The 16,355-nt window shown below is 51.3% G+C and overlaps 1 protein-coding gene across 1 annotated transcript in view; it reads left to right on the top strand.

Annotated features, from left to right (window-relative positions):
• THSD4 (thrombospondin type 1 domain containing 4) overlaps positions 1-13,882 on the top strand; it is a 627,447-nt gene extending 613,565 nt beyond the window's left edge. Inside the window, 6 exon segments of the mRNA XM_055132044.1 lie at positions 6,938-7,111; positions 9,435-9,614; positions 11,105-11,249; positions 13,623-13,705; positions 13,707-13,729; positions 13,731-13,882. Of these exon segments, the coding sequence (XP_054988019.1) occupies positions 6,938-7,111; positions 9,435-9,614; positions 11,105-11,249; positions 13,623-13,705; positions 13,707-13,729; positions 13,731-13,764 (639 nt within the window). The 3' untranslated portion in view covers positions 13,765-13,882.
• The last annotated feature ends 2,473 nt before the right edge of the window (positions 13,883-16,355 follow it).

Below are 16,355 nucleotides of genomic sequence, written 5' to 3'. Positions count from 1 at the left end.
GGGGCCTCATGTTTCTGGGTTGTTTTTTTAAGAGTGAACTTCTAGGCTAGAATTTTATGTTCATTGAGAAGTGAAAAGAGGGGAGTGGAGTGGTCGTACATCAGGTAGGGTGCTTGCCTTGCACATGGCTCACCCTGGTTTGATCTCCAGCATCCCATGTGGCCCTCAAGCACTGCTAGCCGTAATTCCTGTGTGCCAAGCCAGGGCTAAGCCCTGAGCACTGCCAGGTTGACATATATATATATATATATACATATATATATATTTATACATAAATATATATACACACACATATATAATGCTCTCAATATATAATATATATTCTCAATATATAACATCTATTACATAATATAACAAGTATACTAGATGTTGTATTATATATAATATATATTATATAATACAGGTATTATGGTGTGGGAAGGCGGACTGATATTTCCTGTTGACCCGCTACCCTTACAAGGCCACAGTCACCAAGGTGACAGTGGAGCTGCTGTCTGGAGCTGGCGCAGCAGCTGCCCAGGCTCCGTCTGATGACCGTGTGCAGAGTCCACCCATGCTTAATGTACTACATTGCTGCCAAGTCGGAAACAGCACAGGTGGGGACTGTCCCCTGACAGCTCTTCTCAGGGATTCCCAAGGTGTCTAGGCACCCTGAACCCGGGGCTCTGGTGCCAGCTGGCTTTAATCCACCAGAGTAGATTATTAGCCCTGACATTTTATGCTCTTTTCAGGATGAATGAATGAGTGGGGAATTGGTGCCCTTGGTTTGAAGGGAGGTGCCTTGACTTTTCCTTGATTTCCCCTCCAAGACCTCGTAGCATAGAGACCCTGTCTCTCAGCCCCAAGACATCCCTCAATGGCGATGCGTTGAACTCCTAGCATAGCAGAACTGTGTGTCTTGTCCAGGTGTGGTCTCTATTAAGGGACACTGAGAAAATTGCCAAAGAGAGTGGAAAGGGTGTGTCTGTCCAGAGGTGAATGCTTGCCCTGAACTCCGCCTCTGGCTCATTGCTATTAGCTGGAAAGTGACCACTCAGGCTGGCCTCCTCGGGCCCCCTGCAACCTCCCCAGCAGATGTCTGCTTCCTCTGATTCCTTTGTCAGAAAGTCACAATATGTCGTGGTGATTCTCGCTATGTCAGGACACTTCTATTTTCTGTACAGCCCATGGTGTCAAAGGGTCCTGCTCTAAGGGACCGGACTGTTTCTGACTAAGTCCCTCCTGTGTCCTGTAGGACATCTGAGAGGTCCCTATTATACCACTCCCCCCACCTTTCTGGGCTCAAATGCCCATTTTTTCCAAACTTTTTTGTATTTCTGGATTTGCAACCATCCTAGAACTCAACTTATACTCAACAGAGAATTTGATGCATTTAAGCTGTAAGAACATGAAGAGAGAATGATGCTGGGATTTCAATTTTACAGTGCAAATATTCTACTTTAAAAAATGTTTAGGCTACAACATCCAACATGAGAGAGAACAAAAGGAAATGTCCTGCCGCAGAGACAGGGTGGAGGGTGGGGGTTGGGGTGGGGATGGTGGGAGGGACACTGGGAACATTGGTGGTGGAGGAGAATGGGTACTGGTGGAGGGATGTAAACAATCACTGTATGACTGAGATGCAAACATAAAAGTTCATAAGTTTTAGAAAAAAACAAGAGAAACAAAAAAAAGAAAAAAGAAAGAGAGAGAGAAAGAAAGAAAGAAAGAAAGAAAGAAAGAAAGAAAGAAAGAAAGAAAGAAAGAAAGAAAGAAAGAAAGTTCATAAGTTTGTAACTGTACCTCACAGTGATTCAATAATAAAAAAAAAATTTAATGTTTAGGGGCCAGAGCTATATAGTACAGCAGGTAAGGCACTTCTCTTGTATGTGGCCAATCCAGGTTCAATTCCCAGCACCCTATATGGCCCCCTGAGCCCACCAGGAGTATCTCTCAGTGCAGAGCCAGGATTAAGCCCTGAAGAAACTGGGTGTGGCCCCAAATCTAAAAGAATAAATTATTTTTTAATTATTTTCTTTTTGATCTAAAGGAACAAACACTGTTTGGTTAATGCCCCTATGTCTAAATCTTTATATGCAAATTTCCTTGTGTTCCTAAAATAGTGTTTTAAGATAAAGTTATTTCATCCAGCTGTATAAACCCTGTGGAATACATTTTACCAAATTTCTCACCAGAAAGATTATTTCAATTTTCAAGTCTCCAACCAGCCACTGGGAGCACTTTCACTGCAGTGATTCTTCACAGACCTCCGTAGAGTAAAACTGCATAGAAATTTTCAAAGTATTGCACACGGGCTATTTACCTTCCAATTATGACAAAAAGTTTCTTCTATTTTGTATTTTCATGCAAGTGCTTCCTGTAGCTCATCCTTATCTTAAAGTTATCAGTAGAGTCAAGGATGGACATTTTCATCTTCTATGTAGAGAAACTTTCTTGTCTTCCTTGGAAAGAGGGTTTGTACCAAGGGAGTCTGGTTTTCTGATGTCAGTGAGAGAACGTGTTTCATTCACCCCCAGAGTAGACCATAATTCTTGACTGCTCAGGCTTCTTGCAGAGACAGTGAGTAGGACAGAGGGGTCACTGGGCTGATGGAAGATGAGCTGACTTTTCCTTTACTTCCCTAAGGACTTCTCACGAGGCCATAGTAGGTGCTGATCCTCTGACCCTCAGTTTCCTCATCTGTTTCACTGATTAGAGGAGAAACATTAGGGGAGAACATTAGGGGAGAAACATTTGAAGCCATGTTCTCACCGAGGATGGCACCATGAGAGGGTGTCTGGGCTGTCACTATCCCCTCGGACTCTCCATCTACACTGGACTTCAAATCCACTGTTGGCCTGATGAAAGGCTTGAAGTTCAGGTCAAGAGGACAGCTGATAAATTTGCACATGGTGATTCGATAAATAAATAAATAAATAAATTTTTTTTAAAAAAAGGACAGCTGATGGGGCTGGAGTGATAGCACATCAGGTAGGGCATTTGCCTTGCATGCGGCCGACCCAAGTTTAACTCCCAGCATCCCATGTGGCCCCCTGAGCACCGTCAGGAGTAATTCCTGAGTGCATGAGCCAGGAGTAACCCCTGTGCATTGTCAGGTGTCACCCAAAAAACAAACAAATGAAAAAAAGAGGACAGCTCATGGTGAGGCTAAACATTTGGATAGTGACTTTGCACAAGCACCAGCTCTAACAATCTTTAGTCTGAATTGGGCCATTTTTCTATTCTCAGTGAAAAATGGGAACCCCATTTTTCATGCTATCCCATGCTCTGTCACACATGAATGAGGGAAGAGGCTGAGCCTTCAGTGGGAGACATGAAAGAAAGTGGGATTCAGGTTTGCAAATACTTTAGGATCTAGAGCAGAGACTCAACCTGATTTGACCTACTGAGCCCTCTTCAGGGGAAAAATAAAAAAGCATACTCAGCCTCTCTCTGGAACGCTACCTTCATTTTTTAAATATTTTATTTTAATGTAGACAAAAGTCACCACTGTTGGATAAGCATAAAAAATCTATTTTTGTGAAAATTGTTATATCCGATCACAAGGTTGTTGAGTGCTTGTCTACGAATTTATCGTTCTGTTGTTAATTGAGTCTTCTGTGTTATTGTTTTTGTTTGTTGAGTTTAGCTGGTTTCAACGTTATTTTCCCATCTAATTTGGTGTAGAATTTTTGTATTGAGATGTTAGGTCTCTGTGGTCCAGAGACTTCAGGATCTGTGGTCTGGGTCAATGAGTTGGCAGGGTGGGGGCTGGAACAGATGGGCAAGGCTTCTGTGGGGGGTGAGCAGGGCTTCTAGAGTGGGTGGGGTTTCTTGGGAGGGCTGCTGGGGCTTCCCACCCCAACTGAAAAACACCAGAGTTCTCAGCCTGGGCACTGGGTACCTAAAATTGTTCAGTTTGTGTCGCTGCAGAGTATTTATGAAGCGGTGGAGCTGAGTCCCTGGGTGGCTTCAGTGGTAGGGTGTGGGTGCAGCTGCGGGGCTTACACTGGGTGGGTATTCAGCAAGCCCACCTCCCGAGGGCACCCCAGTCACAGGGACCAGTGTTTTCATGAATTTTACCTGCATGGCTCACATCTCCTCAGAGGTTTAGTCAGGAATCGGTAGAGCAAGGTTGGTGGGTGAGTCAACATGGTGGTAAGTGTGAGAGGTGGGCTGGAAGTTTCTCTTCTCTAAGCAAATAAATAGAAGGTGCTCTGTCCCCCACCCTGAAGCTGCTGGATGGTTCCAGAGGGCCCACTTTAGGGACAGTGTCTGGAGTCTATTTGGATGTGAATGACCCAGAGTGTAGCCTGCTGCAGGTTTAAAACTCGCCTCTCCCATGTGAGTGGAGGTTGTAAGCTCACTCTGCGTCTGCCCCTGACTCTGTGCTGCAGCCTTCTCCTGAGTGATGACTCACCCCACCCATCCTGGCAGCTGCTTTCAGTGGAGGGCGTGCTGCTGTCAGGTGTGAAGCCCAGCTCCAGGGCTGGCTCTGCTCAAGGATGACATGTTTGAATATGTGTGTGATGTTTAACACATTGACACTAGCTCACTCACACTCAAATGTGGTTTGATGAACATAAATGGCAGCACAAGAATCAATCTCATGGTCACCACCAGAAAGGAAAAACAAAAAGTTTAGAGAGTCCTAGATAGCAACCAGTTCCTAAGGATGTTTGTTTCAAAATAAATAAGAGGGGCTGGAGCAATAGCGCAGCGGGTAGGGTGTTTGCCTTGCACGCGGCCGACCCAGGTTCGATTCCCAGCATCCCATATGGTCCCCTGAACACCGCCAGGGGTGGTTCCTGAGTGTAGAGCCAGGAGTAACCCCTGTGCATCGCCAGGTGTGACCCAAAAAGAAAAAAATCAAAATAAATAAGATAAGACACTATTTCAATTATAGAGCATGAAGCCAGGGATATAACTCAGCAGTAGAGTACTTCCATTGCCTGTGTGAGGCTCCAGTTCAAGGCTGGTATGAGAGAGAAAGAGGGAGGGAGGGAGGGAGGGAGGGAGGGAGGGAGGGAGGGAGGGAGGGAGGGAGGGAGGGAGGGAGGGAGGGAGAGAGAGAGAGAGAGAGAGAAATTAGAGAATGTGTTGCTTAAAGTGTAAATTTAGAAATCATTATAAAGCCTTCTACCCTCAGGGGCTGCTGACCCGCGTTTCAGTCCCACTGTCTCTGGAGTGAGAAGACAGTCCTTATCAGAGGGCTGCTCAGGACTCTCATGTGTGCATGCAACACACTAGACAATGTGTGCTTAGTCTAAACAGCAGTGCATTCAGAGTCAGCTCTCCTCTGGCCACAGAAGTGGCTTTGGTCCTCCTGTGGACACATCCTCAGATGGAGTTTCGTGTGACCTGTGGACATTCTGAGTTGCAAAGGGTGCATTGAATTGGGTCACTGGGATGTTCTCACAAAGGAGAGGGCATCTCAGCGGAGTCTTACGGGATTTTCATGTGAAAACAAAAAGGCAGCACGAAGGAGAGGAAGGGCCTGGACAAGACTGCCCGAAACCTTGCTGTTGAGGCTGAGTAAGGAGCCGAGACCACAGGCCGGGGCAGGGCCTCAGGACTTAGTACAGCAGGCAGGGCACTTGCCTTGCATGTTATCAACCCAGGTTCAATCCCCAGCAGTCCATAGGGCACCCCCAGAACTGCCAGGAGTGACCCCTGAGCATCTCCAGGTGTGACCCCAAAAGAAACAAATTCTTAGCGAGCAACAAGACAGACCACAGAAACTAGGCAAACTAGAATCTTACAAAACTGCGTAGTTGACAGACTGGGTGCCCAAGCCTAGAAGGCAGAGGAGCAGTTAGATTTTGGGATCCAGCTTGAACACCAAGAGGAGCTATGGGAATGCTGGCAAAGGGGGCGTGCTGGGCTTTGAGCTGTTGGACAAGAGGTGTCATGGAACACTCAACATTGCCTTGAAAAAGTAGCATGAGAAGCAAAATAAGTAGCGTTCCACTATAAGAAACAGATGGAAGATGGTCAGTGAGCTTTGAGTATGACTTGGGAATGGGTTGGCTGTACCCTCCATGGAAACAGAGTGGGTGGAGAGGTCACTCATGGGTACGAGGTGGTAAAAGAAGCACCCCTTGGGGCCTTCATTCCTCTGTCTTCAAGAAAAATATGACTCAGTCCCTAAAAGCTGGGTGCATGTCATTCATGAGCTGTGTCTGCCAGATAGGGTTTGCAGTGTCACTCCCTGGCCGACACGCCTGAGGGTGCTGGGAGGCTCTGGGTCTGGGCCAGGGCCCATGCAGCTAGCATGGATATGACCATGGCATGAAGGTTTCCAGGCCATTCTCTTCTGCTACTCCAGGGGGCCTCCTAACGTCCTCATAACTATGGCCTTCGGAGAGTAAGACCAACTGCCCTGACATCTCAGGCCCCCTGTGGAGGTCACCAACTTGGGTCTCCTTTCCCAGAGCTGCCCAGACTCAGCTCCTCACAAGCACACATGGGCCTGAGTTTTCATGGCCTCATTCTTCTTCTCCAGATTTTTTTTCAGAAACCAGCATACGGGATGAGAATGCTTGTTCACAGGGTGGGAGCATATGCCTTGCAGATGCAAAGCCCAGAGTTCAGTCCTCGGCATCACTGGGCCCCAGAGCAGCCCTGAGACCATCAAGGCACACCACAGGCCCCGCGATTACAGGGAGTGACCCGGGCTCCTGAGGCTCCTGGGGAGACCCCAAACAAACAGAAAGAAAGAGGCCAAAGCCAGGAGAGCTGGGCCAACCTCTAAGCGTAGTCATGACACCAGCAGGATGGGACCGAGATTGTCGCAGAAGATCCAAGATAGGGTGTTGCCATGACGAAGGCAGTCAGGAGTGGCCAGGGCTTTCTGGGGTAGGAAGTGAGGAGTCTGGACTTCCTGTGCATCACCTGGGAAGGGCTCTGAGCCTGCGGGGCCTCACCGCTGACCTGCCTTCTTCCATCCATCCCCCAGTGCTCCGCAGAGTGTGGGGCCGGCGTGCGGACCCGCTCGGTGGTGTGCATGACCAACCACATCAGCAGCCTGCCCCTGGAGGGCTGTGGGAACAACCGGCCCGCGGAGGCTACCCCCTGCGATAACGGACCCTGTGCGGGCAAGGTGGAATGGTTTGCGGGGAGCTGGAGCCAGGTGAGTGCCCAGAATGCATGTGTCTCTTGTCTTGGCCAGAGGCAAAGGGGCGGGAACCAGCATCGCCCGGAGTTGCTGGGCTTGAGTCCCAGCTGTACCATTGGCAACCCACACCCCTACGGAAACTGTTTGGGGCCTCAATCAGTGTTGATTGAGCACCTACTATATGATCTTCTAAGCACTGGAGACATACATCAAGGTGTTGTGGAAATTTCCACCAAAAGCCAGCAAAAGTCCAAGCAGCACACCTCGAGAAGTGGGAAGGCACAGTTGTACTCCGTTAGCGGACCCAGTGGGGCTCAGTTTCTAGAACTGGGCTCAGAACAAAGGCGAGGACTCAGTTTTTAGAATATCTGATGGGGTTGGGGCATTTGTAGGCAGCTGGCAGGAGATGACAGAAGGAGAAATCCTAAGCTCATTGCTTTGGAAAGCACGGTCTGGGCCACATCAAGGGCAGGAGCACATTTGGAGTGTGTCCTCAGGTTACCAAGTTTACAAAGCGAGACTGACGGTCTCAAGGACATCCTGAACGCTCTCTGTGGTTACGGTGCCCAGACTGCACTGTGCCTTGACGGCTCAGTGACCGCTGTGATAGCGGGGGTAGCAAGCCCTGCCCTGTTCTCCCATACACAGTAAACGTGGGAAGTGACCGGAGAGTTCAGGCATTCATTGTGAGGACATGGACGGGTCACCGTGGGAGCACTTAGTCAGACTACAGTATTGTAGTCTGTCAATCGGCCTTGGTTATAGTAGGAGGGGAAAATGAGCAGAACAGAGATGGTCAAGGCTATTCATTATGAGAACAGCTAACCCAGGACACTTTAATGGAGTCGCTGAATTGGTGGCACCCAGCCTGGTTCCTTGGCATCTGCTCCTGCTCCTTTAGCCCCTGACTCCAGAGAGGCTCTTTCTGACTTATGTTCATGATTCATTCATTGTCAAGACCTCTGCCTCGTCTCAATGATTTCATTTCTTCTAAGTGGCTTTGAAAGCAGATCCTGACAGTGGGGTGGGGTTGGACTGCCTTGTCCTTGGAATTGATCTGATGGGGCGTTTTCAGGCAGCTGGCAGAAAAGAGGACAGAGCAGAAATTTGGAAAGCAATCTAAAAATAAACATCGAAACCCATCAAAGTGTGCATTAGCCTGACCCTAGTCTCCTCGCTCCTGGAGTCATTATAGGGGATCATTAACAGAATAAAACAAAAAGGCTTTCTCAGCAGCGAGATTCCTGACCAGAAACTGCTGTTTAGGGGTCTCTAGGCACTGAGCCAGGTGATGCTCAGGGACCAGCGTGGGTCACATGCAAGGCAAGAGCCTGACCTCTAATACAATCTCTCTTACTCTTCAACCTTTTGTTTTAGTCAAAAAGTATTAAGAGAGGGGCTGGAGTGATAGTACAGCAGGTATATATGCATATACACCTGCCTTGCATATGGCCAATCTGGGTTCAATATCCCACACCCCCTATGCTCCCCTGAGCACCACCAGAAGTAATTCCTGAGTTCAGAGCCAGGAGTAACCCCTGAGTATCTCTGGGTGTGGCCCAAAAACCAAAATATAAAAATTATTCAAAGAGGGTAGTTCAGTGGTCGAGCACTTGCCTGCCTCGCTAGTATGAGGTCCTGAGTTCAATCCCCTGTACCAAATCCCCTGCCCCCAGCCACCACACCACAACAACCACCACCAAAATCACACAAAAAAATTAAAATTAAAAGTAACAGAAGTACACATGAACAGGACACATTCTCCAAAGCAAGAGATAATACGAAGAGTAATTTCCAAGAAATTAGTTATTGGCTCCATATTTCCTTAAGCAAAATGTACCAACGCACTTAATTTACAGTGCTCAGTGGACACAACCACTCTTCAGCACCAAGTTAGGTAGCAAGGGGAAGTGACCCCGTGGCCAGAGGCATCCTCGCAGCTGCTCGTGGGGAGGGAAGCTTTGACCCTCAGGGACATTGTCCCAAGTCTGAGATCTTCCCCCACAAATGCACAGGCCAGAGAGGCACTAATCCGCAGCCCCCAGCAGATAAGCCAGACCCGTGTCTTGGATGAGGGGTGGGGGGGCCCCCTGGACAGACGCCACAAGCTGACCAGCTGGGATGTCTATGGGAGGGGTGGAGGGGGGCGAGCCTGGACGCCAGCCCCCTCCAGCCAGGACTGCTTCCATCAGAGCTGAGGAACGCAGGGGGCCCTGTGCAGCTTCTTGTGCAGAAACGTTCTACCAGCATCTCTCCCTCCATCACCTGTCCATCCCTGCCCAAGCCCACGGTGCTGCCCTCTCCCCCACATGACCCTGCGTCCCACTTCTCTCGCCAGTGCTCCGTGGAGTGCGGGATTGGGAGCCAACAGCGGGAGGTGATCTGCGTTAGGAAGAACTCAGACGCCTTCCAAGTGCTGGACCCCCACGACTGCTCCTTCCTGGAGAGGCCCCCCAGCCAGCAGTCCTGTCACCTCAAGCCTTGCGGGGCCAAGTGGTTTCACACCGAGTGGAGCATGGTAAGTGGGTCCAGGGGCACTCTTCCCAGTGGCCACCAACTCTGGCATTCGCAGGGCTCTGCCCTTGCTGGGTTCCTTACCATCCCCTTCAACTTGACCACCCTTGGGGGTCTCAGACTCAGCCTACTTACAGGAGGGGACCCCAGGCTGGAATGAGATTAATCCCTTAGACTACCAAGGCCGGGTGCAATAATTCCAACCTCAATGCATCTGAGAACTAGTGGGAACTTCATTTCGGAGTTGGGAACCAGGTCCGCTGTAACCAGCGAGGTTACATTTCAACAAACCTTTGGAGGACGTAGCTGCAGAGGAATGAGGGGTGGTATGGCTCAGGGTGCTGTTGAGAATATGCCCAGGCAGTATTCTTGCTACAGAACCCACTGGGGACCGGAGCCATCATTCAGGGGGTAGGGCTCTTGTCTTGCACGCAGCTGACTAGGGTTCAATTCCTGACACCCCATATGGTCCCTTGAGCCCACCAGGTATGATCCCTGAGCACAGAGCCAGGAGTAATCCCTGAGCATCACTGCAACATGGAAAAAAATCAGAAAAAAATCTACCAAAGGAGCTGCCATGGGTCCCAGTACACGGTGTGATCATGCGCCCTTATTGACCTACTGTAGATCATGGATTGGGGGGCCAGAAGCGGGGGGCCTCAAGAAATTCAATTTCTCTTTGAATTTGCCCCTGGAGACTCAGCCATGATTGTAGACCATCTCTCACAGTCTTTATCCCTTACTAAATGGACTCTACGTGCCAATGTCCCTGACCTAGTTAAATTTTGAAGTCCTTATGTCTGAGTCCTACAACTAAAGTGTGACATGACATCTAGATTTGCCTCAGAATAATGATAGGAAAGGATGTGGTGGGGAGAGATGGGGTTGATTGGCCATATGCTGGTTGACGGATACATGAGAGCTAGTTTTTATTTTCCACCTCCTCCGAGAGATGCTTAAAATTGTCCAGTGTCAGAGCATGAGGCTGCAACAAATCCAAACTCTCCAACACTGACATCCTAGTAGGAGCACACCAGATCAGGTGGGATGTAACATAGAGGTCAGCCAACCTCAACTAAGAGAAACATGAACACAGAAGCTTAACTTGTAGCAACAGCTTAGGAAACCCCCAGACAAGGACTTTCTGTCCCCATGGTGAAACACAACAATTTTCACAAATTTTCTTCTAAGGAAAGACTTTTTGATCCTTCTGCTAGCCATGTACTAGTAGCAAGCAATCATGGGCCTGCTGTGAGGGCAGGCATGAGGGCTGATTGGGAAAATGGAAACAGTGGTGTAGGGAAGAGGGCAGTAGTAGCGGGATTGGTGTTAGAATGTTGAGCGCCTGTAACAAATCCTCATAAACAACTTTGCAAACCACCATGTTTAAACAAAGTGGGGGTCCGGGGGAGAGAAAAGAATTATCCAGTGTCTCCCGTGTCCAGTGTACTGGCCCATCACCTGCCAACAACCCTTTCTCCGTGCCCCATGCAGTGTTCCAAGAGCTGCCAGGGCGGCTTCCGAGTGCGGGAGGTGCGCTGTCTGGCTGACGACATGACACTGAGCAATCTCTGTGACCCTCCGCTGAAACCAGAAGAGCGGGAATCCTGCAACACTCAGGAGTGTGTTCCTGAAGTTGGTAAGAAGTCCCATCTTGATGGGGTTCGGTGAGGGGCCGTATGCCCAGATCCAGGGATGGGACTCGGACATAGAACGCTTGCCTGGCCTTGCATGAGGTCCTGTGTGAGGTCCTGGATTTGATCCAACAGGAAAAAAAAACCGACTTTTCTAATCACTCTGGAGACCTCTGGTATGGAAATGCCTGTCCCGCCTTGCCTCTGTCTGGGATGGAGTCAAGGTGCATCCCAAGGTGCCCCCTGTAAAACTCAGTGGCCAGCACTTTGCCTATGATGCATCATAGCGATGCCTGTGTCCTATAAGGCGACCCAAGCACCCTCCGAAAGATTGCTGTAAGTGTGGGTGGAATGAAATGGTGCATTCTCAAGGGCCAGGGCTATAGTACAGTGCGTGGGGCGTTTGCCTTACACACAGCTCACCCAGGTTTGATCCCCAGCACCCCATATGGCCCCTCCGAGCCCTGCCAGCAGTGATTCTTGATCACAGAGCCCCGAGTGAGGCCTGAGCATGACTGGGTGTGGCCCAAAATACAAATAAGAGAGTATGTACCAGCATCTGGGGGAGAGGGAGGGCACTCGAGTCGTTGGGTGCATACCTAGCATGTGCAAGGGCTCCCACTGGGTCTCTGGCACTGCCCTGCTCCCCAGAACTTCTAGGTGTGGCCCTGCTGGTCCCCAAGTACCAAACCACCTATCCTGAACTCCAAATGGTCAGGGCCAAAACACTAGGCCCAACATGGCTGGGAGCCACCCCTGTAAAACAAGAAAGAAGGGGCTGGGGCACTAGTACAGCAGGTAGGGCATTTGCCTTGCATTTGGCCAACCCAAGTTCAATCTCCTGCACTCCATATGGTCCCCCAAGCCCACCAAGGGTGATCCCTGAGTGCAGAGTCAGGAGTAAGCTCTGAGCACAGCCTGATGTGGCCCCAAAACAAACAAATAAATAAGGGGTGGAAGGTGGGAAGGGAAGGAGGGAGGGAAGAAAGGGATAGAAGAAAGAAAGCAGGAGGGAAAGGAAGAAGGAGGGAGGGAGGAAGTGAGAGAGGAAAGGAAGGGAAGGAAAAAAAGGAGGAAAGGAAACAGGGAAGGAGGGAAGGAAGGAAGGAGGGAGGGAAGGAAGGAAGGAGGGAAGGAGGGAAGGAAGGAAGGAAGGAAGGAAGGAAGGAAGGAAGGAAGGAAGGAAGGAAGGAAGGAAGGAAGGAAGGAGGGAAGGAAGGAGGGAAGGAAGGAAGGAAGGAAGGAAGGGAGGGAGGAAGGGAGGGAGGGAGGGAGGGAGGGAGGGAGGGAGGAAGGAAGGAGGGAAGGAAGGAGGGAAGGAAGGAAGGAAGGGAGGAAGGGAGGGAGGGAGGGAGGAAGGAAGGAAGGAAGGAAGGAAGGAAGGAAGGAAGGAAGGAAGGAAGGAAGGAAGGAAGGAAGGAAGGAAGGAGAGGGAGGAAGGGGGGATGGAGGAAGGAGAGGGAGGGAAGGAAGGAAGGAAGGAAGGAAGGAGGAAGGAAGGAAGGAAGGAAGGAAGGAAGAGGAAGGAAGGGAGGGAGGGGGAGGGAGGGAGGGAGGAAGGAAGGAGGGAAGGAAGGAGGGAAGGAAGGAAGGAAGGGAGGAAGGGAGGGAGGCAAGGGAGGGAGGGAGGGAGGGAGGGGGAAGGAAGGAAGGAAGGAAGGAGGAAGGAAGGAAGGAAGGAAGGAAGGAAGGAAGGACAGGAAGGAGAGCGGAGGAAGGGGGGATGGCAGGAAGGAGAGGAGGAAGGAAGAAGGAAGGAAGGAAGGAAGGAAGGAAGGAAGAAGGAAGGAAGGAAGGAAGTGAAAGGAGGAAGGAAGGAAGGAAGGAACGGAAGGAAGGAAGGAAGGAAGGAAGGACAGGAAGGAAGGAAGGAAGGAAGGAAGGAAGGAAGGAAGGGAGGAAGGAGGGAGGGAGGAAGGGAGGAAGGAAGGAAGGAAGGACAGGAAGGAGAGGGAGGACAGGGGGAACGGGAGGAAGGAGAGGAGGAAAGGAAGGAAGGAGAGGGAGGAAGGGGGAAGGGAGGAAGGAGAGAGAGGAAGGGAGGAAGGAAGGAGAGGGAGGAAGGAAGGAACGGAAGGAGAGGGAGGAAGGGGGAGGGAGGAAGGCGACGGAAGGAAGGAAGGAAGGAAGGAGGAAGGAAGGAAGGAAGGAAGGAAGGAAGGAAGGAAGGAAGACGGAAGGAAGGAAGGAAGGGAGGGGGAGGGAGGGAGGGAGGGAGGGAGGGAGGGAGGGACGGAGGAGGGAGGAGAGGGAGGGAGGGGAGGGAGGAAGGAAGGGAGGGAGGGGAGGGAGGAGGGAGTGGTCGAGCTCAGGGCACAGTTACAGTGCCTTGGCCCGCCCAGCCGGCCCTGCAGCTCAGGCGCCCCCTGTCTCCGCAGACGAGAACTGCAGGGACCGCTACTACAACTGCAACGTGGTGGTGCAGGCGCGCCTGTGCGTGTACAGCTACTACCAGACCCGGCTCGTGCTGCGCCTCGTGCGCGCGTGCGCCGGCGCCCCGGCTTCCTGGGCCGCAGATAACCCGCCGCCTGCGTCGCGTGAATCCCGGCCCCCTCCTGGGCCCTGGCCCCTCTCCCGGGCTGCTGCCCCTCACGCGCGCGCGAGCCCCGGAGTCTGGCCCAGCGCCCTGCACCCTGCTGTCCCCCAGCTGCCGGGGCTTCCTCTCGTTCGCCAGACCGAGGACCCCCGCACCCCGCGGGGCGTTCTGGTTTGCTAGAGCGTTCCTGAGGCCCGCGCATCTGGCCTCCAGCACCCCCGGTCTGGAGGCAGGAAACGAAAATCTCCGTTTTACTTGCAAGGCAACCGAGACCCACCTCAGGATGGGACGTCCCCACTTCAGTAGCAGCGCTGAGACCCCCGCCCGTGAGTGCCTCGACAGGATTTGACCTCCCCCGACCCCCCTCAGTTATTTCCAAGTCTGTGTCTGGGCAACAAGGCCCCCACCCCCAGCCAGAGACCCTTAGAGGAACCGTCCAGTCGCAGGTGACAGTTTCCATTCTCCCGGGACATGGGCACCCCTGATCCCCATGAGCTCTGCGTCAAGGTTCCTTGGCCACGAAAGCATCAACCCAGCCAACCCAGCACCGCTGCTCTGCGAGCGCCATCCCACCTCCCTCCAGCCAGACCGTCCGCCCGGCCTCAACCAGTGGAAAGGCCATCCCAGACCCAAGTTTATTTGCGAATCTCCCCTGATGGTTTCCTGTGTCACTGAGTACTCGCCTTCCCCCATACCTCACTGCCCAGGATCTCCCCTCCCGGCTCAGCACCGAGACCCAGACCCGTGTGATCTGTACAACTGGGGTTGAAGGGGGGTCACTTCCCTGCCCCCTAACCTACAGGACAGGCTCCTGTTCAGGCGGGGAAGAAACCCCCAAGGAAAGTGTCGCTGGGTGATGTCAGCTGGTGCAAAGCAGGCGTGCTGAGCCCTGCTCCGTGCCCCTGTGTGTCTCTGTGCGCCTTCCACCTAACAATCTGCTGCCTGTGGTCACTCTCTGCTCCGTGCTCAGCTTTTGGAAGTTCTTTGTTCTTTCTCTGGGGTTTTCTAGAAAGCACCAGGCACGACTTCTCTCAAGTGCAACCCCTTCTCTGAACTGATGCAGGTGAGCAAGTGGTGCAGATGAGCCAGCTCCCCCCGCCCCCCGCCAGCCCCATGCAGCCCAGATCAGGGAGTGCTCTCCGGGCAACCCTCTCCCTCTCACCCCATTCTTTTTCTTCTTTCTTGTCACAAGCAAGAGCGTTTTCCTGCATGTGGCTTCTCCAGAGCCACAAAGGAGACTTGGAAGAGATTCCTCTATGTACTGAAGGACAGAGAAGAGACCAGGCATTCCTACTTCCTGCCCACCTGTGGGTCATCCTACCTGCGGGCTCACCCTTGAGCGGATCCAGGGTCTTCTGCGAGGAGCAATTCTGGGTCCTTCCAACCCCTGATTTGTAGGGCAGGCTGTGTCGTACATCTGATAGTGTCTTGTGGTTCCCAGTGTTAACGATACCTTTCTCTCAAAGAACAAATGAACCACAGGTGAATGGCCATCTTGAACCCTTGTAGAATTTCCTGAAGTGAATTATTACTCTGATGGGGCAGAAATACTACATTCAGGGTTTCTTTTTCCCTTGCTACAAATAGCTGAGCTGTTCCTCGGATTAACTATGCTCTGGAAAGGTTCTTTACTACAAGAACAGGAAAGTTAGCAACTTACTCCTCTTCCCTGTGTCTGTTTGAAAGTGCCTTCACTGCTAATACATCTGCGAGGTCCTTCCATATTTCCAGGGCAGGCATTCTGGGGGACGGAACCTAAGGGACCTTGGGGCACACTCTGCCCTCTCTTTGTGCCCACCCCTTCCATTATCTGCTGTCTCCTTCATCCTCCCCATGTTTCCCTACCAGCAATAATGCAGCCTTGCTTTAGTAGCTAAATGAAAGTTTTTAGTAACTTTAATCACAAGATCATGCTCACACCGAGAGTTTGCTTTTTTACTTTCATGTCTAATGGTGCCAGTTCATGTCCTGGCATTGGATGGGGTCTGTTCTTTCAGCTTCTCACTGGCTTGCTTTTCTTCCCATAGAGAAAAAGCATTTACGGGGGTAGGGCACTAAATGTAAGTTGGTCAGCCAGCTGCTAGAGGACCAGTCTACTCCACAGATGCGAGCTTGGTGCTGCAGGCAGGCGAGCGGGGAGGCGGGATGACAAACCTGTCCTCACAGAGCCACTGGCACTCAGAATTGTCATCTGTTCCCACTTTTCCTGGCCTGTCTGATCCAGTGGTGTTGCAATTTGTTCATTCTCTGTTCCTAGAGTAACGGCATACACTTATCCTGAATACATCAGCCCTCTTTTTTCTTCTTCTTTTCAATTCTTATTGAATTACCATGAATGACAAAGTTACAAAAATATTTACGATTGAGGTTCGGGCATATATTGTTCCAACACAAGTCCCCTCACCAGTGCACCATTACCCCTCCACCAATGTCCCCCAGCTTCCCTCTCACCTCCCAGCCTGCCTCTGTGGCAAATCCTCCTCCTCTTCCTCCTCTCCTCCTCCCTCTCTTCCTCCTCCTCCTTTCCTCCTCCTCCTTCCTCTCCTCCTCCTCCTCCTCCTCTCCTCCTTCTCCT

The sequence above is a fragment of the Sorex araneus genome, chromosome 3, assembly GCF_027595985.1.
Source record: "Sorex araneus isolate mSorAra2 chromosome 3, mSorAra2.pri, whole genome shotgun sequence".
NCBI lineage: Eukaryota > Metazoa > Chordata > Mammalia > Eulipotyphla > Soricidae > Sorex > Sorex araneus.
This window is presented reverse-complemented; position numbering and strand designations above follow the sequence as displayed.